The sequence below is a fragment of the Podarcis bocagei genome, assembly GCF_964188305.1.
Source record: "Podarcis bocagei genome assembly, chromosome: 10".
Classification (NCBI taxonomy): domain Eukaryota; kingdom Metazoa; phylum Chordata; class Lepidosauria; order Squamata; family Lacertidae; genus Podarcis; species Podarcis bocagei.
In genome coordinates, this window is record NC_138135.1 from 14,854,677 (window position 1) to 14,875,980 (window position 21,304).

General features: G+C 40.3%; 1 protein-coding gene across 32 annotated transcripts in view; it reads right to left on the reverse strand.

Annotated features, from left to right (window-relative positions):
- C2CD5 (C2 calcium dependent domain containing 5) overlaps nt 1–21,304 on the reverse strand; it is an 86,881-nt gene that overhangs the window by 24,498 nt on the left and 41,079 nt on the right. For 14 of the 32 annotated variants that reach the window (XM_081209834.1, XM_081209812.1, XM_081209839.1 and 11 more), the window contains 8 exons: nt 14,987–15,016; nt 10,384–10,498; nt 8,728–8,916; nt 6,258–6,449; nt 5,312–5,498; nt 2,763–2,927; nt 1,702–1,839; nt 80–143 (listed from right to left, as the gene is read on the reverse strand). In XM_081209834.1, coding sequence (XP_081065960.1) covers nt 80–143; nt 1,702–1,839; nt 2,763–2,927; nt 5,312–5,498; nt 6,258–6,449; nt 8,728–8,916; nt 10,384–10,498; nt 14,987–15,016 — 1,080 coding nt within the window. The remainder of the gene's footprint in view (nt 1–79; nt 144–1,701; nt 1,840–2,762; nt 2,928–5,311; nt 5,499–6,257; nt 6,450–8,727; nt 8,917–10,383; nt 10,499–14,986; nt 15,017–21,304) is intronic. The other 18 variants (XM_081209827.1, XM_081209828.1, XM_081209824.1 and 15 more) reach the window with 3 other exon arrangements.

The window sequence follows — 21,304 nt, forward strand, 5'->3', positions numbered from 1 at the left end:
CAAATGAAGAGAATCGGCAGTTTATTGTTGGAGAGAACTGTCTAAAGTCAACAAAATTAGAAACCAATGTTTACCATACCTGAAGGTGGAGGGATATCTGTTAATAAAGAGTGAACATCTTCCATTGCATCTGTATCATCAATCTGAAAAAAGACAGTATATAAATTATGTTGCACTCTGAAATTGGATTTATCAAGATTAATACAGCATATACTGTAGGACATATACATATACATATAGCCAAGGCTTTTTTGCTCCTAAAAACATGTTTGGTAACTTCAGTTAGGCTTAAAATCACCATCATGACTAAGTTTACCCCTGGACAAATTGAGCTGGAATTTAAATGTAACATGCTCAAGAGAAAGTGTGTTTATGAACACAGCTAAAATCATTTCAACTGGTATTTTCGCTCTTCAAGACAATTTGATGCTCATGATTTTTAGATGCTCATGATTATAAAACAACTGTCCATTTTTTTTTAAAAAAAGATGTATTTATTTCATAAAGAATAGCTGTGCCAACTTTATAAAATATTTATTTCCTGATCTGTAGTGGCACAAGCTGTAGATTGGGCTGTGAGAGGGAAGGGATGCAAGAAAACAAATCTGCTAAACCAGCCCCTTCTTCAATTTTACCACTGTCACCATATGGATACAATTTTCCCCTGGCTGCCTCCACTAAACACTTCCCATATCTCTCTCCAACTTTTCTTAACTGGTGCAGTCAAATCGCCACATTGGACAGAGTGGTAAGGGAAGGGGTGAATAAGAAGGCACAGACACAAACCCAAAACAAACTTAGTTTTTAACTTAAGATTTTTGTGTGAGGTAACGAATTAAGAGTTTTTAAAGATGGTCTAGAAAAACATTTGTTTAAAAATAAACATTTGTTTAAAAACTATTTAAAAATAGTTTTGACTAGCTATCCATAAAAGCAAAATACAAATAAGAGAGTAAAAGGCGTCCCCTCCCAACTTTTTGGACCACCAGACAGTAGATGACTGCTCTTTCAGTTTTCACTTCCCGAAACCTGTTAGGTTCAATTTTCCCCTTAGCTACTAAGTTCCTTAGCTGAATCTCTGACCTTGGTCAGAAAGCAGATGCAACAATTTCACCAACCAACCAAAATACAAAATTCTGAACAGCTATATTCCTTCAATGTCACAAATAAAGCAATACTTTGGTTAATAATCATCAAAGCAATCTTATCTAGAAATGAAAAAAACAGAAGAGCTCAATGAATGCTGAGAACAACAAACAACTTATACATTTAGGTCTTCACTGATCAAACAGGAGCTAAAAAATATTTGTTGTAGGCCACTAACCCCTTTCTAGTCTATTTTGGCTGATAGAGCATATCTGATAATTTGGATAGTTAAACTATAAGTTTGTCACTAAGAATTTTAGGATTGCCTCTCCTAGGGTTGTTATGTTACCATAAAAATTTTTGAATTCCTGCAACTTCTTATTATAGAAAATCAGGTGTGTAAGGCAAACAATCTTATACTTTATGACAGTGGACAACCCCAACCCTCCCCAAGGATTATACTTCATGAAGTAGAATCTAGTTCGCAGAAGCTTGCACCACAATAGATGTGTTAGTGTTTAACAAGAAATTATTCTTTAATTAGCAACTTTGATATTTTTATACCCTTTAAGTTCTTCAGAAGGCATGTAGAAGTCTAAACTTTACAGAACATACCTCCAAGACGAAAGCATCTTTTTTTCCATGTGACAGGTCCAATTCTGTAATTTCATCAGAACTTTCAGACTGTGATCTTAGCACCCTAGTACGCCTTGGTTCTGGAATGGGCGAACCTATAATTTCTTCAGGTGCCTCCTAAGCAGAACAATGGTATGAAAACATGTATGCATCCCTTATTTTATTAAATCTCGCTTATTTTAAATGCCATGACACTATACCCTTCCTCCAAAACAAAGGCAAAAAGTACAGGCACTGCCCCTTATCATCAGGGCCAAATTCAACACCTTGAAAGGTACAATCTGAAGAAGTGTTGAACAGCATGGATCAGGTCCCAATTCATGCAACACAGAACTTCTTCAAAGTGCACCTTTCGATTTCTGGTGCTTCCTCCCTTCCTTGGCAGTGGATGAAGGGGTGCATGATTTCTGCAGTCTAAAAAAAAAGCACAGAGGCAGCATCCCCTAAAGCAGAAATACTGCAGTTCAAGAGCTGAAGAAGCAATAAAGTGTTTGGCTGTTTAACTGTTCCTGTCCGAAGTACCCAAATGAGAACCTAATGGATGCAGCACCAGCATCTTCTTAGACTAAAGAATCCACCTACAACTTATGCTTTCTCTAGGAAATGAAGGGACATTGGGGCTCTGCAGTTTAAAAAGTTATTTACATAACTGAGCAGACTGCGGGTTCCTGAGGGTAAGCCAAGGCAGGAAATGAGAAAACCAAGACTAGACCTACATTGTGTAGCTGGGTTCTTTGGTCTTTTGGCCTTCCTCCTTTACAGAATCCACCAATTTAGGCTTGAGATACATCAGGGGGTGAAGGGGCGTGGGGAGGAAAGGTTCAGTTGTTCTTGCAAACCTCTTTGTATATATGCATTATATTAATAAAAAGAAACCTCCCTCCCCCCAAATTACAGACTCCCCCACTTGTGCACATGGCTACTTTCTAAGTTTCTTTGCTCATGTGCACAATCCATTCTGCATTAGCTAACAGGGTATAGATTTGGTATGAACTGTGTATGACTCAGAATTGTTTGAACTGTTCCAAAACCTTGCTTACTGGAGGATTAATATCATAAAGCTCCTTATTTTTGGCTATTGTATCATTTATCTTCTTCTGCATGTGCGATATATGTTGTTCGTAAGTGGCGTCATTCGGCGTCTTCCCAGCAATTTGAATCCCACCAGGAGATGGTAAAGCAGTCAGGTATACACCTGTGGCAGACTTTAAAGAATAAGACAAAAAAAAATTAAGTGCAATATATACTCATGCTTTTTTAAATAAATGCTTTCTAAGCATGCATTTCACACTATTTGTTAAATGTCCACTACAGTGGTGCCTCGGAAGACGAAAAGTATTCGTTCCGCGAGTCTTTTCGTCTTGCGATGTTTTTCGTCTTGCGAAGCACGGTCCGTCGCAACTGCGCCTCTTCAAGCGGCTTTAAAAAAAAAGCGCAAGACGTTTTCGTCTTGCAAAGCAAGCCCATAGGGAAATTCGTCTAGCGTTGCAATTCAAAAATGAAAAACCCTTTCGTCTAGCGAGTTTTTCGTCTTGCGAGGCATTCGTCTTGCGGGGCACCACTGTATTTAAACTTGAATCTCACAATCACAAATTTTCTAGCAATGTTATACTATTGGAATAACTTCTGGAAGCTTTCCACACTAAACCCATTTGACAGAACATGTAATCCATTCAGCTTTTTAAAAAGATTAGCAACACAAAAATTCATACATTGTAACAGATATTGCCTTCATTGTTCATACTTACAATTTTACAAAGACTGCTATAAGCTGGATCTTGCAAGAGTCTAGAGTGCCCTAGCTCTTATATCATCTTTGTGTTTTATATACAAAATACAACAGATAACATAGAAGCTGCAGACACAGCATCCTAAGAACTTAACAATGAGATTTATTCTGCCAGCAGCCTTCAAGGAACATCCCTAAATGCTAAATCTCAAAGTCTCTGTTTTCATTAGAAAACTACGGAGAAGATAAACGGCTGGATCATAGTTCTCATCCTAACATTCACTTTCTTCAGGCGTTCAAAACAAAGTGCGATGCCTCAGACTGGGTAGGATGATGCAGGGGTGTGAAAGCATGTGTGGCAATAGTGGGACTTAGGAGCACATCTCCCAAGCCCGCAAATGCTCTTTAGAATGGGTGAAGAGAACTCAAGAATTCTCCATTATTTAAGAACTTGAAAAGACCTGCTGGATGAGGCAAAAAAGCCCAACTAGTCCAGTCCTGTTATCACAATGGCCAATCAAATGTCTATGGGAGGCCTGCAAGCAGGTTGTGAGGACAACAGCTCTCTCCCTACATGTGATTCTCATCAACGGGTATTCAGAGGCATACTGCTTTCCGTATCACACATTAGAACTTAGCAGCAGGAACACAGTTCTCTGGAGTGCAGCTGATGCTATTGAACATATACTGACATGGATGGAGGAGCTGAAATATAGGAGAGATGCTGCAAAGGGGAGGAAGGTGGTTTTTTTTGGGGGGGACGACAGAGTTTTGAGCATGAGACTGGAGTCTATGGGAAATGCAGACTGACTCTTTAAGTAATGACCTTCATTTCTGGTTGGAGAGAGCCACAGTTGCGTCACCTGCTGATTCTGCCAGCTGCCAATGGCTATTTTCCAGGTTCTCTATAGCCTTGAAAAACTTTAAGTCCACTGAAGTCTGCCATTCCCAAACCTATAATCTTCCCTCATCCCCAGAAATACATTTAATCAACTAAATACATATCTTAAATACTACCTTCTCCTTTTGGTGTCATCATTTATTTAATAATAGGTACTTTTTATACTGCCCTTCAATCATATTCCATGGCAGTTTAGAAGAAAGACTAAACAGCGCATAATCAAAAAAGGATCACACTAGATTGTACCATCCATTTAATTGTGTAGTTACCATCATGGAAAAGCATTGAGGCATTCCAGGTGGCTGCTCACCAACTGTGGAGCCCGCTTCTCTTAAAGCATGGAAGGCCAGCTGGCTGCCTGTAGGCCAAATACACCCACCTTCTGAGTCAATTCTGTATGCTTTACTGGTAGCTTGACCAAGTTTCAATTAAGGCACAGCAAATGCTTTTCTCATTTAATTGCAATGAAAAGAAAAACGTATGCTTGCACAAAATGTAAATAGCCCATACTTTGTTTCTTTTTTACTTTGTTTATAACATGTATTTTTACTTTCTTTATAACATGTGTATAAATAGGACAATGCATGTCCTTGTGTAGAATACTATGCCTGAATGCATGTGCTCCATAATTTTGGAAGGCCTAACTGCCAAATAGCGCCAACTTGATTATAGAGCCTAACTATTTGGTTGTGGAAGATTGCCACTTTCCAGAGAACATAATGGCTACCAATAAGACTTTGCCTGACTATCTCAGTCAAAGTCTGATCCTCTATAATTTCTAGAAGAAATGTAAAAAAAATTCCTCTTTGTACTGGCATCCAGTGACCAGGAGTAAGCAGCTATGGGGATATTCTAATTTAAAGAGAGGTGTTGTTTTCATTATGTGGGCTTTATTTTATTTTAACTGCTCTCCAGAAAAGGGAATAAAAGAACCCCAAAATTAATACAGAAAAACTTACTGCCAAACCCATTAGCATTGTTTCTCCCACTGTGATCTGAATCCTCAGTCCAAAAAGAGCATTCATTCCTTTCAGTTTTAGCTTGTTCATCAGCTGAGTGTGTACTTCATATTCCATAAATGGCAGCAGATTACTGATGGAAGTTGCATTTGCTTCGGCTTGCGCTTTCTTTTTCAGCCGACACAACCTATTGGGATGGACAGTAAAACACAAAGGGTCATGTTCAACTATGTTTTAGTTGGAGTTGTCCCACTGAAATTAATGTATATGACTAAGCTAGTTCCATTAATTTCAATGCATCTACCATGAGGCAAACCTAGCTGAATACTATCCAGAGTGGTAGGCCTGGTCTTCTATGAAAAGTCTCTTAGCAATGGCTAAGAATTTTAACACCAAAAAATGCCCTTTTCTATAAAAGCATGATTCCCGAGGCTCCCCACCACAATCAGTGATATGCCAAGCTATAGGTAAAATGGGTTGAATCTAGCAAAGGTCTAACAGGTAAACTAGAAGGTCTGAACAAAAACAAAGGACTAGATTAAAAAAACACACAGTCTGACAGATGAGTTTTAAAGCTTACCAGCAACAGAATTATGGGCAGCATTATCTACTAAATATGCAAATTAAAAAAGGGGGAAATGCAAGTTCCACCCAGAAGGGAGTATCGCCAAGTTAAATGGTACCTCCTTCCTAGAAAATGTGCTTAAGCTGTAAGCAAAAAAAATTATGTGTCAGAAGTAACAAGTTGCTTGTCTTGACAAAAAGCGTCCAGACTAAAATTCATTTTTTGCCTTCCCTTTTCCAGAGTGGCCCTGCTCTTGGTAAAAGGAAACGTTCAGATGCTGTTAAAGGGGCCAGCGCTACTAACACTGATAACTGTATCCTGCTCTTTAAAACAAACAGAGAGGTCAAAACAGAGAGCAAAGCAAATCTGGCAGAAAGATACCTGGCTTGAATGAGACATCCTTTCCCAACCACCAGTGCATCCACAGGCAAATCTATTGTTGTGAAAAGAACATCAGGGACTTTTTGCTTCCTGCAGTTGCAGCAGTAAGTGAGGTGAGCAGGGAATGGCATGTTGAGCTCATCGTATGGTATGTGGCAAAAGCCACAACCCAGAGGTGACGTTTCCTCTAACCTAAAAAATGAGATTGTGAGACATCTAATATTACCATTCAGACACCATCTTGTGAAATATAAATATTGTATTTTACTGTTTTTTTAAAAAAAACTGACCCATGCAGGCACTAACGGAACCCATACATTGCGGTGGTCAACTTTTGTTCTCTTTTTATGGTCCTTGCAACTGATTAAGCTGGTAAACAGTCACACACCTGTCACCTGTAGTGAGTCAAAATTGCCTTCAAGAGATCAGGCAAGGACGAAGTTTGTTCTCCTCCCTCCTTCCTTTTTAAGGTATGCTTGTATATGCAAGGCAAGGCTGGAATACATGGGAACTAATGGTAGAATACTTGATTTTATCAATGTTAAAAGTCAAGCTTCTATAGAGTTACAGTCTTAACAAGAATAAAAAAGCCCAGTACAACGGAAAAAACCAAGTTGCATAAATCAGAGGGACAATTGCAACACAGTACTGTAATAAGATGGACTGTTTTTGATTAGAATGAGCAAATATATGGCTATGGCTTTGCCTTTGTCTTAACAAAAAAACCTGACTGTACGCTGAGGGCTCTTGTTTTTGGAACATAACACTCATTTGGGCACCTCTACAACAGGTTCTGGCAGTTTGAATTTGAACAGAGATAGAATGCATGAGAGCAGTGAGTCAGCAAAAGGCAAAGCACTCTGGGGTGCAGCTGTTCTCTTTGGGAGTCTGATGCAGGATTAACAGTTGTGCTGCCTCCTCTAGGAGTCTCTTTTGCTTGTTCTATACTCTGCCCGCATCTTTGTAAATAAAACTCATTATGGCAAGAACACCCAACGTCATTTTCCTGATCCAAAGAAAACCCATAATACTACCCCATTACTTCTTACCTCTTGGGGAAATAGGGAGCACCTAAACGTATGTATTGTCTCGTGTTTCTGACAGCTGCAGCGTAATCTGAACATGGAGAGCTACTGTTTGCAAATCTCAAAATATTCTGCACTGAATATTTCATAGAAAGGTGGGATATATGTTTTGGGGATAAGCAAATGAAATCACGGGACACGGTAGTTTATATTGTTATCTGCACATATAACACCTTATCCCTCTTCTTTATTTTTAAACTACCACACATCTTCGCTGTACCTTGCACTGATAGGATTTTTCAGCTGAGCAAGTGGACCAATTTGATGCTTTCGGCATAAAAAAAACTGGAATTCTGATAACACAATTTGCATATCAAAGCTTCATCATATAAACAACTGGGTACAACCCAAGCAGCAAAAGTTAGACGTAAAACACCTTCCCTTCAGAAGCACTGAAACAAACTCATCCTGTCTAATGGAAGGGATGGATTGTATAAACAACAGCTTTAAAATAAAATTCAACAAGAACATCTCTTGCAATAGAGCCCACTGAAAAGAACAGCATATACACATATTATATTCAAAACGTGGTGCTTACCATCTTTGTATTTATTTGATAATTTTTTATACACTGGGGGAGGGATAACAATATACACTATTTTATGAGGGCACAGAGGGAAAATGGTTAGGTGCAGACATAATGCTATTGATCCCTAATGATGAACTGGGTTAAGATGTACTTTATTTAAGTAAAAGTTTAATCCACTAATATTTGCAAGGCAAGATGAGGAAACAAGGGGGAGGGGGAATGTACCAAGATGCAATGATGTAACGACAGGTATACATTACAGTATTTTATAGGCCTGCAGGGAGGCAGGGGAAATACTGGCTTCTGGGAGAAAGTGGGAGCTGCCTTCTAGTCTAACCTCAAGCAAAAACTTTTTATCAATACAGCCTGCTGTATTGGAAAGCACCTGTGTCCTAAACCACTAGATGGTGCCAAGTTGAAGAATGAGTTGTGCTTCAATACCATCAACTCTAGCTGATTTTCTCAGGCTTAATACCTCTAAGGTTTCATGAACTTTAGTTGACATTTTTAAAGAGTTAAATTTACCCATGCCCATTCAAAAGATTTCGTCAATATTTCAAGAGAGGCAAATTGCCACATGATACATTTATCATCAAGCTTATGCAGTGAAACGACACAGGGGGTCACTTGTATGCAGTGTGCTATGAGAAGCAGAAAAGGAAGGAGTGGCAAAGAGGAAGAAAAGATTTGCATTATGTGGTTAGTAGTCAAATGTGTTACCTTGCTGAGGCTGTTAGAAATTTGAAAACAATAAGGCTAGAGATTTGGTGCAGAGCTCCACAACTTCTGTTGTTGTTAGTGAAAAATCAGTAAAGTGGTTGGCTCCGCATCCTGTACTGTAACACTGGTAACCTACCCTAATAGAGAAGAACTATCCTGGTTTTGAGGAAAAAAATCAACCTCTCCCTTCTCTGACCCTATGGAAAAGTAGCCAGGCTGCCATGACAACCTTTGTTCCAAAGAGACTTCCGTGGTGCCATCCTGGAGAAACCTAGGGTTCAGTACAGCTGCCGTGCCAGATGCAGACAAAATACAGACCTCTTCACTATAGAAAAGAAAAGAAGATGATAAAGCCACATTTTTGATTATATGCATTTTTAAGCATCCTATTTAGTACAAGTCAAAACAACAATTATGAAACCAATTCAGAGCAAACCCCTTTGGAGCTGTATAGCCCAAGTTGAAGAATATAGTTACAGCATTCAGGAAAGGTGAGGCAGCCCTCTGCAGCCAGCAGGACTGCACTCTCTTCTCATCAACAGATGATTGGCAGGTGTCTATCCCACCCACCCAATCCAAGTTGGCCCGTAGGGGAGATAAAGATCTGACCCACTGGGCCAAAAAGGCTCCCCACTTCTATTCTACCAATATACACTAGAACTGTTGCTGGCGTATTTTCCCAAACACGTTGAATGAGTGAACTTTTACTGCTGTGAAGTTTAGAGATAGTTGGCCACCCAGTTCAAAAAGAAGACATTTCTTTCCAAGCAGCATTGATCAAAGAATGATCTGGGGACAAGAGAACACATACAATCCTCCCATAGGTTGTGAAGCCTAAGCAAGGGTGCACTATAAAAAAAGGTAAAAGACCCCTGACAGTTAAGTCCAGTCGCAGATGACTGTGGGTTGTGGCACTCTTCTCGCTTTACAGGCCAAGGGAACTGGCCTTTGTCCGCAGACAGTTTTTCCAGGTCATGTGGCCAGCATGACTAAGCCGCTTCTGGCACAACGGAACACCGAAACCAGAGCAGCACACGGAAACACAGTTTACCTTCCACCGGAGCGGTACCTATTTATCTACTTGCACTTTTTTTGCGTGCTTTCAAACTGCTAGGTTGGAAGGAGCTGGGACCGAGCAACGGGAGCTCACCCCGTCGCGGGGATTCGAACCGCCAACCTTCTGATCGGCAAGCCCAAGAGGCTCAGTGGTTGAGACCACAGCGCCACCCTAGGGTGCACTATGTTCTCCTGTAAATACAAGGATCTAATTAATTGTTCTGCTCCATCTACAAGAAACAGCAGTCAATACTAGAGTAATGGAAGCTTCCTACAGTTCTGTTGCTATATTTATTTATTCAATTATTCCATTAATTTATAGACCTTTTTTTTCAAAAATCTAAGTGATTTTCAAAGTAAAAAACGTAAAACTGCAAGGTTTAGATGAAAAATAACAACACAAAAAGACATTATCACTGAAAAGAATCCAGAACCAGAATACTGAAACAAACTACCAAGCAGTGCAGTCTAAAAAACAAGAGTCAGGAAATGCCTGAACAAGTAGGTTTTTAATAGGCATCTGAAACACATCACAGTGATGCATCTTTGGCATGCGCCAGAAAGGGTGTCCCTGCCTCTCTGCCTGTTTTCTGCACCATCGTCTGAAGCATTCTCACTGCCTATCTCAGCTTTGCCTACACACTGCTTCCTGCAGTAATTTCTTCTCCTTCCACACATGCTGCTTGTATGATTCAGGACGCATTTCAAAAGCATTACAAAAATATAAGTGATTTACCAAATGCTAGTTGATTCACTGTAGCCCACTACAGCATGACACCCCAGTGCCTTTGCATGGGATTTAATTTCTTGTCGTATTTCGGCCCACCATGCATCTCGTGTCTCTGGGTCATCTGAAAGATAAAGCAAAAATCAGTCACTGTTCTGCACTAACACAAGCATGTAAAACTTTGTGGCTAAAGATCAAGAATAATTTAGCTTTCAAGCTGTCACAAGCGCCTGACAACTTTGTTTTTGCTTCCTATCAGCCTATCTCTATACTGATTAGGTAACCTTGCTTATTCCTTTGTAGTGCTGATTTCATGAACTGAAACCTTGTTGATTCACTTGACTTCTTAGAAAAACACAAGATTTTTATGGATTTACTTTGTCCAACATTGCCTGCACAGGGGAACGTTGTGGCTATGAGCTACACTCATTACCTATCTAACCTTATATGTGCGTATTTATTTCTTGACTAAAATAGAGCAGTAGCCTCTGCAACCAGGATCTACCTCAAATCCCACTGTAAGGACATCCGTAGTCACCAAATCTCAATGTTAAAGAGATCACACTCATTGTGGTTTCCTCCCTCTCTGGGCATCACTTTCAAAAACTCCATAGTCAGGATACCAAGAAATGTGGAGCTTAACGCTTGTTGTTCGTGTATAGAAGCCCCCATCGCTATGTGTAATTCTCCATCGATGGTGTTTTGTTTTTCGAATACACCCTGAGAGCAAAAATCATAAAACTTTTGTGTCAGTCTTCTACAACTCCATATTCCAGGTAGTCCTTCTCCCTCAGCCTCTGGTCATAGCCAATAGCCACCCTCTTGCCCATTAGGGCAAAATAAGGACCTCACTTCTGGTCCTTAACTATGACAATGTGTAAATTGCCATGTTTAGGCCTTCCTTTCTTAACAGTGGGAGAGGGAAAATCAGTGTTTTGACCCTTACAGCTTTTGAGGCATGCACACAGCGCCAGAGGTCAAAATGATCCTGCACAAAGCTGCTTATAATTTTAGTTGTTGGCCATAGCTGCAGATGCTTAGCCCAGAAATTCTTCTGTCCACCAGAAAGGAGCATAGAGGATGAAATGTTCTGTCTATTTTCGTAACAGACTAATCAGTAACTCAACTTCTACCAACATCACAGATGGGATCAAGGGTCAATAGTACCCCCACAGGTGTACTAAGCCACTTTATAACCCTGAATTGTTTAACCCCACCCCTCAATTAGAACTTTTCTTGTGAAAAAGCAAAACCATTTTTGTATCATAGCTATTTTTGTGCAAAACTAAATAACCTGGTTTTGGGGGTCACTGAGACCCCAACTGCAAGCAACCAGTATCCTCACTTCTGTAGGTGGCAAGACAGTTCAGGACCTTTAGATGCCCATTTATCTCTAGATACATAGAACCATCTCTGCAAAATGTGTTCTGATGATTTCTAGGGCACAATGTCACTAGCCTCCTTCAAAAGAAAGAATGAAGTTCTCAAACTGAGGACAAGTTTCAGCGCTGAACTACAGGTGTGAGAGACAAGCTTACCCTTGTGTGTGGCCTATGGGATACGTTTAATAACACTCACACACAATATTTCATTATTACATATGATAATGTAATAACTGGTGAAAAATTAGTGCCATGCAAAGAAAGATGTCCAATGAGGCAGTATATGCCATCCAAATTCACAAAGTATGGTATAAAACTCTGGCTGTGTTGCAATTCCAAAACATCATGCTTATGATACAGATATGTATATATAAGCGGGGACTGGAGTAGTCAGACAGTAGTCAAGAAACAAGCAACACAGGATTTACAGGATTATGGATGAAATATAACAATAAACAGCCAGGGGATTGGTGCGGAAAACCTGACTCTGGGTGGCTCACTGAGAAAACAAACAAACCAGAAATTCTCCCCAAGTTCCTTGCCCACAAATCCTGAAGTGTCAACAGCAACATATTTTGGCTTTCAAGAAGATTTGACACTTTTCAGTCATAGGCTAACTACGTAGATCGGAATTTTAAGCTTGAGACCATTCTGTATTGTATTAAATTAAAGGAGGCATAGATGCCTGTGGCCATATTGTTTTCATATACAGTTCCACATGCATGATTAAACTGTGGCTGATGGTACTCAAATATATAGTGGACACTCACTGCTTATGTCTGGAAACTGAACAACCCACTGTAGTGTGAGTATCCTGAAAAATCCCCTTGTGGCTGATCTAATTCTAAAGTTCATCAACCTTGGGGCAGTCTCAGAACTGGTAAATCATTTGTCTGGCCTACTCTTACGAGTTGTGAAAAGTGGTGCTTTCTGCTCAGGCTGCTCAGTTATCATGCACTATGGTTACAAAGTCTGCAATACCAACCTCACTTACCTGGGAGTAAGACCTATTGAATTCAATAGAACTTACTTCTGAGCAGACATGGTTAGGATTGCTCTGTTATTAATTTAGAAGAAATTATAAACCTATTATTATTATTATTATTACAGTGGTACCCCGCAAGACGAACGCCTCGCGAGACGAAAAACTCGCAAAACGAAAGGTTTTTTCGTTTTCGAGTTGCCTCGCAAGACGAATTTCCCTAAGGGCTTGCTTCGCAAAACGAAGCTTGCCCCGCAAGCTCCGGGGACAGCGGGTCTTCCTGCTGTCCGCGGACCTCTTTTGAAGCAAGGGGCGGCGTGGAGAAGCGATCTCCCCGCAGCCCCTTGCTTCAAAAGAGGTCTGGGGACAGCGGGGAAGAAGCGATCTTCTCCCCGCAGCCCCAGGTCCGGGGACAGCGGGAAGCGCTTCCCGCTGTCCCCGGACCTCTTTTGAAGCAAGGGGCGGCGGGGAGAAGCCTGCCCCCGCCGCCCGGCTTCGGTACGATGCTCCGAAGCCGGGCGGCGGGGCGGGAACACCTTCTGAAGGCTGGCGGGGGGCAAAAGTCTTTGCTCCCCCCTGCCTGCCTGTCCCGGAGGGCTCTTGAAGGCAGGCGGGGGGGGGGGAGCAAAGACTTTCGCCCCCCGCCCGCCTTCAGAAGAGGTCCAGGACCTCTTCTGAAGGCTGGCGGGGGGCGAAAGTCTTTGCTCCCCCCTGCCTGCCTGTCCCGGAGGGCTTTTGAAGGCAGGCGGGGGGGGGAGCAAAGACTTTCGCCCCCCGCCCGCCTTCAGAGGAGGTCCTGGACCTCTTCTGAAGGCTGGGGGGGGCAAAAGTCTTTGTCCCCCCTGCCTGCCTTCCCAGGGGCTTTTAAATCGCCCCGGACAGCAGAGAAGTCCTCCGCTGTCCCGGGGCGATTTTAAAATGCCGCCCGCCAGCATTTTAAGATCGCCCGGACAGCGGAGAAGTCCTCCGCTGTCCCGGGGTTTTTTAAAATGCTGGGGGTGGGAAGAAAAGCCCTTGTCCCCCCCCCAGCCTTCAGAAGAGGTCCGGGGACAGACTGTCCCCGGACCTGGTCTGAAGGCGGTTTCCCTAGGAACGCATTAATTGATTTTCAATGCTTTCCTATGGGAAACCGTGCATCGCAAGACGAAAAACTCGCAAGACGAAGAGACTTGCGGAACGAATTAATTTCGTCTTGCGAGGCACCACTGTATTATTATTATTTTAAAAACCTAAGCAGTATACATGAAAAACAACATAAAACAATTATTTGTTGTTACCAGGAGTTCACCACTCATTATCACTGCACCGTTATAATGTAATTATAACATTTGCATAAGTATATGTGTGTTAATGGCACTTTTTAAGTTTAAACGGTGGAATCAGTTTTCACACTTTACATAGTGAAGTGCTGCTAACCCCAATGATTTATGGGCAATTATAGTGTTTTATTGGGAAAGAGGTCTCAAAAAGGCATGCATTTTATTTTGTTTTGTTTTACTTGCAAATGGTCTCATGCTTGATAATTTCCACCAGGTATTTTCTTTTAATAACTTTCCTGGAGCATATCTAACCATGATATCAAATTGATACAACTTTTTTTTTCTATTGAAAGAGGTTTAAACTATTTCAAAAGCAATGTGGAATATGGCATAGTTTACAGTTAAGCCATTCTTTTGCTACTAGTCTGTGTTTTCATATTGATATGACAACCAAAAAATAATCAAATGAGACACACAGCCTATTGCTGCTGCAACCAAAAAGGGAAAGATGTTGTCTTACACTAGTAAATAAAATGGCATTTATTAAATGAATCAAAAACTCAAGGTATAACATTCATTTTAAAGAACAATTTTGTTAACACTGTAACCATAAATGACACATTTGTGAGGATGCACTGAAGGTAAACCTTGTTTTTGCACCCTGGTCTTAAAACAGATTTACTTGGAAGTGGGTTCCAATGATTGCAAACAGAACTTACTCACAAGCAAGGTGTTCAGAGCAAGAATCTTTAATTCATTTATTTTTCAAATGGCTTACACATGCACCAGCAGAAATATTTGTGGAGGTTATTATGGAGCCCAACACAACCAAAAATCCAAAAGCAATCTTAATTCTCAAGAAAAATGTGTTTAAGAGCAGGACTTGCTAATTAAGAAGAAAGAAATGCATTCAGCAGCAAGCACACACACAAGCAAATAAACAAAATCAAACAAACAAAAATGACTTACTATGTACTGTGAAAGCTTACTTATAAAGGAGAGAGGGCTTTGGGGACTCCCTTTCCATAACACAATTTCAGAAGAGGTCACCATAAAGAGAAATAAAATGAATGCATTTATGAGTTTCACTGACTCCATAATGACAACCATATCACCATACAGCCATATTTATTCTAAGTGTGGCTGGCCCTGCCTTTTTAAAAAAGCATGCAGTGACTAAACTAAGAATACAAAGCATACTGCTATAAATTAGGGCTGAAAAACTGGCAGCTCGAGTGAAATCTTGGGTGATGGTGGTGGGGCTTGGCTCAAGGCCTCCCACAAAATGGAAGGCTAGCAGCTAACCATGTAAGACCTGCAGTCCCCTAGGTGTTTCTGAACTCCAGCTCCCCGCAGCCCCTCAACCACCACTGATGGTCACAGAGAATAAGAATTGTAGTGTAGGAACACTTGGAGGGTTGACCATTTCTCATGTAATGTGTAGGCTATCTCAAAAGACCTAACTATCTAAGGCTCTAATGAATCATTTTGATAAAATAAGTAGACCTTGTTCATAGTGTAAAAGTTTGAGAATAAAGCTTGCCAATACTCAAATGGGCATGCCTTCTAAAGAGCATAAAGATATCTAGTAATGAATCAAGATACAGTCGTACCTTGGAAGTCGAATGGAATTCGTTCCGGAAGTCCATTCGACTTCCAAAATGTTTGGAAACCAAGGCACGGCTTCCGATTGGCTGCAGGAAGCTCCTGCAGCCAATCGGAAGCCGTGTCAGATGTTCGGGTTCCAAAGATCGTTTGCAAACCAGAACATTCACTTCCGGGTTTGCGGCATTCAAGAGCCAAAACGTTCAACTCGCAAGGCATTTGGGATCCAAGGTACGACTGTAGTTTACTTCCAGACAAGGCTGACCCAAGACATTTTGCTGCCTGAGGCAAAGGACAAGATGGTACTCCATACACTCCATGTACAGAAGCTGACCAGAATGGAAGCTGGATATTACTTTAACACTGGAGGCAGAATAGCAGAATTCTCCATTACACCTGAGGGAAGTCGGCCGGCTTAGGAATCGTGGAACTCATAGCTGTGGCACCTCATTGCCGCTCATCAGCATCTACTTCGTAAGATGGCTGCCTCATTCTGTCTAATGTTAAGGCCATCCCTGGGTCCAGACAACAACCTGCTTAACCCTTACCACACTGAGAAGAAGCCAGGACCAACTGGGAAGCAAAAGCTAGATGCTTCAGAAGAAATAGTTGTCCACCATTTAAAGATATGAATCTTTAAACTATTTAATATGCATCTTAAACACCCACGCTGGTGTACATGCCTATAGTTAATATCTCCAACAATACTGGTGTTACATCACTGGCATTCTGTGGTACTGTGTTGGTAAAGCAAAAATGCATTTGCCGGCATAGTGAGATCAGTCCATCAGCTACTAAAAAGTGTAGAAGTAATCATATATCTGTAACTCCTGTTTTTATCTCCCAGAATGAAATTTGGAGCATTCTATTAATTTATATTAAACCTAGCATTCGATTAATTTCTATTAGTTTCTGCCATAGTGGATCACAGGCAGGCAAAGAGATTTACAAGGTGCACCCACTTCTTTGGCTGTTTCCATTTCTTTCCTATTCTCCAGTCAAGGGCAGACTTAAGACTCTATCCAGACATCAGAGCCTGAGGATCAGTTATTCAAGTGGATGGGGTCTTTTTAGGACAAAAACTAAACCAGGTCAGACTCCTACAATGGAAAGTGAATAGCTCACTCAAATACCTTTCTAGGCACAAATGGAGTCTGATGGGGAAAATGTTCATCTAATCTTATACTGCAAGCTTCAAATTCTGTATGTGGAGAACCCAGGCAACAGTCCAGAGGAGTGGGAAGCAAGTTCCTTGGAGCTTTTTCAATGCTTTTCTCTCACCAATGGCAGCCCCCTGCACTGCTTGACTAGCCATTTTTGAAACTTGTGGTAATCCCAAAAGCACTCTTAGAAAGTAGCATGAGAAGCTGCTTTTTGGTAATAAAACTGAGATTTCATAGTTCCTTAAGCATGCCTTAAAGGGGTACTGAGGAAAAAGGGCAAAATATTCTGGGCTTGCAAGATATTGGAAGAGATTATAATTAAGTTTGGTTTGGGGGTTTTTATATAGTGAATGAAAAATACGACTGCTGCATTGAAACTGAGAAAATGTCTTTCTAAAAACAAGGTATTTAAAAGAGGGGAAAGGGGAAAAACAGCTTTTCCTAAGTTATACAATGATCCACAGTAAGAAAACATTAAAATAATTACTCTAAAAATCTAAGTGTCATCACTCTTTTGTGTTGTAACTGTGTCTCAACATATATAACATATGTAGTTACTGATAGTATTGCTTAACCTTCTAAATAATTAAGTTTGAATGAAAGTTCAGAAAAGCAGGTCAGAGAAGATGAGACAAGAGAGAGGGAGGGTGGGGAAGATAACAAGGCAAGCAAAAAAAAATCAAAACACAAGCAAATATATGAAAATTGCAAACATGGTTAAAAAAGGTCAGAGTGGTAAAAAAAATGCTCAAAAGAAAGAGGCAGAAACACTGTTGAAGGATCCCTAGACTAGATCCATTGACTCATCCTGTTTCTTTCTGCTAACAAGTGGGATTCTGTAGCTCACAGAGTTTAAAAACAAGTTATCTCCTATTCCTGCTACCTTTACAGTAATAAATCCTGATGAGCTCCATTCATGTGTGTTATTTGATTGTAGTGTCTTCACAATAGTGAACACTTGTTCACTGCAAATGTTTGACTAGCACCAGTTACTGAAAGGTCACTGAGTTAAAACCACTCAATGGCTAAAAACCAGACCTAAAAGAACATTGTGAGATCATGGTTAAACGCCATGTGGCATACTGCCACGTGGAATCCAATAACAAATGGCCAAACCAATGTTTCCCCCCCCCCCCAAAAGCAAACTAGCTTTTAGCAGAGAAGAACTACAAGGATCACTTAACAGGTAGTGTATGGGAGCAGGACCAGCTCCACTGCATCCAGAAAACCACATGCCAAACTACAAAGTTTTAAAACAACGTTTCTCCTCTCATACATAATTTAATTTAAAAGGTAAAAAAAGAAATGAATTTCTCTTCCACAACATCATAGGTTTTAATGATTTTAGTTCCCCCTCTATTATAGTTAACCAAAGAACTTTGTATATATACAAAATGCAATGCATATTCACACACAATATACGCAAACTTACCTTGCATGTAAAAAGATAAAAATGACTTTAATAAATAAATAAAAATCAATACACCACAACATGGCAAGAATAGTTCATACAAAACACTGGAATGCAGTGCAATGTGGAGCATTCTATTTTTTCTGACATGTATTTTTTTTTTTTTACACGAGCCACACAATTTCACATGGGGATGCCATCAGAGCATTTACACATTTACGTAAAGCTAAGGATTTACATAAACAATAGAGGAGTTGGGGGGGAGCAGGATGGCATGGGTCCAGCACACTCCAGAAGGGTGCCGCCTGTTTGTTCCGGCTAAAGCAAAAGCTTAAAAAACTAAGGGTTTGCAAAGCAGATTCAGCAGACAGGAGCCAGAAACGGTGGGTATTTTGGCGCATGCTTGGATCAGGTGACAGTACAGACTGAAAACTATGGCAGCTCACTGAAATGGTTACAGAAAGTAATGGCCCTGGAGTCTAGGTGAAAGCAAAAGGCAAGCATACAGAGCACTCAATCACAAGCTTTTCTAGCAAAAATCTATTCAAGTAAGTTTAGCAAGGATTCCCTAAAAACTTTTGAGCAGAAGATCTGTACAAAATTCTGCTGCATTTGAATCTTTCACTGGAATTACAAGAATCTTGCAGGGTTCAATCAATATTTTAGTTCCTACAAATAGATACGGTGTTGGAGGATAATGATCAGTAGAGCAGTAATGGGACACTCCAGCTGAAAAATTGTTGCTTCTAACAAGTTAGCTGTAGTCAATATCAACTTCTGTTGGTGTACTCATGCATACACCAATGAGCCTTCTCCTGATATGATTTTAGAATTGCACATTGGCTCCATGCCCTTAAATTAGGTTCTGTCAGAAATAAGTCAAATAATTTACCAGGACTAATTAATATGCTTTAATTGCAGCCTGTATATGATTAAGACTATTGAAAGGGCAAATCCACCCAAGTACCCCAACTTGAAAATGTAAAGAGAGAAATATTGCATTAACACAAACCCCAAGTATTACTAAGACAGTTGTACTCAAAATGCTTCCTTACTCCTGTTTCTTTATTTTCAGGAATCAACCCTGAAAAGCAAATAAGATCCTAGCCTATACTTAAAACTCAATGGATTTTTTTAAAAAAATCTGCTGGTGGCACTGACAGTTCTGAATGGAAGTTTCTATGAAAAAGGATAATCATCTCTTACAGTACCATCTGAGATTTTAAAAAAAGAGAGAGAGGAATCATATACAGTCAAAACACATTGGGTTCAATAGTGGGTGGGACTGCCTTTTTTCTCCCAGGCACCTGCCCCCCTTTCCATTTTTTATTTTTTATTTTGGGCAAGCGCATAAAGCTAAATGTACACAATTTAAACACATGTAAGTTGTTAGTTCCCTGTATTGCCTAGATGATCCAACATGCATTATCTTCCAGTTTGCATTTTAAAACACAGATTGTTTGGGGGTTATGAGTTTACATTTTTGTATACAGAAACCTACACTGGGACCTTCTGGTGAATAATAATAATAATAATAATAATAATAATAATAATGCCACACCCATCTGACTGGGTTTCCCCAGCCACTCTGGGCGGCTTCCAACAGAATTAATGATAATAATTATAAAAAAGCAATAAAACATCAGACTTCCCTGAAGGATGGATAGATGGATAAGAACTCAGCATGCTATTCCAATACCTTTTACTCAAAGTATACCTATTAAAATTAATGGGTCTACCTTAGTCATGTCCATTCATTTCAATGTGTCTATTCTATGTAAAACTTAGTTGAATAGCACCCACAAAATGTAGTCGTAGTCGGGTACATCAATAATAATAATAGCACTAGAACTACATTTTATCATAGCTCGCTAAATAAGTCTTTATAGCAATTTCCTACTGTGTGTGTGTGTGTGTGTGTGTGTGTGTGTGTGTGTGTAGCTTTTATAGCTTTGGAGGCTTCTGCAAAAGATCCCCTATTGTGGTGAATTGCCTGGCCATGACAGGCATTTCCAGAACCGCAGCAGCACATCACATGCCCCAGTGATGTTCTGGTGTTCATTGCCTGTTCAGGCCTCCTTAGAATCTATGTGAAATTAGGATATTTTACCTTAGTGTGCATCACTTGCCCCAGCACTTTCCATGCCTATTTCAAACCTAGTGGTAAGATTGGTGTCTTGAAGAATAGCAAAGTATCTAAGCTCTGGATCTCTAGGCAAACACTGCAAATGTCCAAAGCAGTATCTCACATGGATACACAGAAAATATCTCTGCTACAATCCTGTTACTAGAGGAAAGAGACTGCGATACAATTCAATTAACATGCATTAATTATATTATCCCATTTGGCCATAAAGTTGAGTAGCTCCGATCCCAAGCTGGTTTAATCAATCACACTAAAACACAGAAACTATTTTGAGTCAACCTGTGGTCCATCATGCCTACATTAGAGCATCATACCTAGAACAGTCTGTAGTTCCCCCCATCCCCTCAATGTGCTGTTTCCTGTCCACACAGGGGTAGACAACCCTATATAATTAATGGCTCTGCTATTTAGTCTTTGGTAGCCAGCAGGGCTGACTTTTCTTTAGAAGCTTCTAAGCGGTCAATGTGCCCAGTAAGTATATAGTGAAAAGCTCTCCTGGTCATTTTAACCTAGGGCTATTATACAACCCTTGCCAATGTTTCTCAAGCTTTGCTTGTTTCAAAATACTATTCTGCACAGAGCAAAGGGACCTACATAACGAAAAGGTGGCTGCTGACTGATTCTCATCAGCGGTACGTTCCAAGTTAAGAGATGAATGATAAGCCAGGTTAAGCAAGTGTTCAACTGGATGAGAATCAAGTATGAATTGCTCTATTAAGAAGTTATTAATCCCACTAACAGTCAGGCAGCCTGCTAGCAGCACGTTCTTCAACATTATATCAGATATTACTGGCTTGCTACTACCAGTATTAGCTGGAATAAGCAAGCTACAGTAAGCAATCTTAAAACAATCTACTTCTTCTTGTGCCAACAATGCAGAGATTCACAGGGACATTTAGCATTGAAAAATGTTGCAGTTCAGCCATTATGGTCATAGAGACAGATCTACAATAAAGTATATATGAAGCTTCTGTAGGAGGCT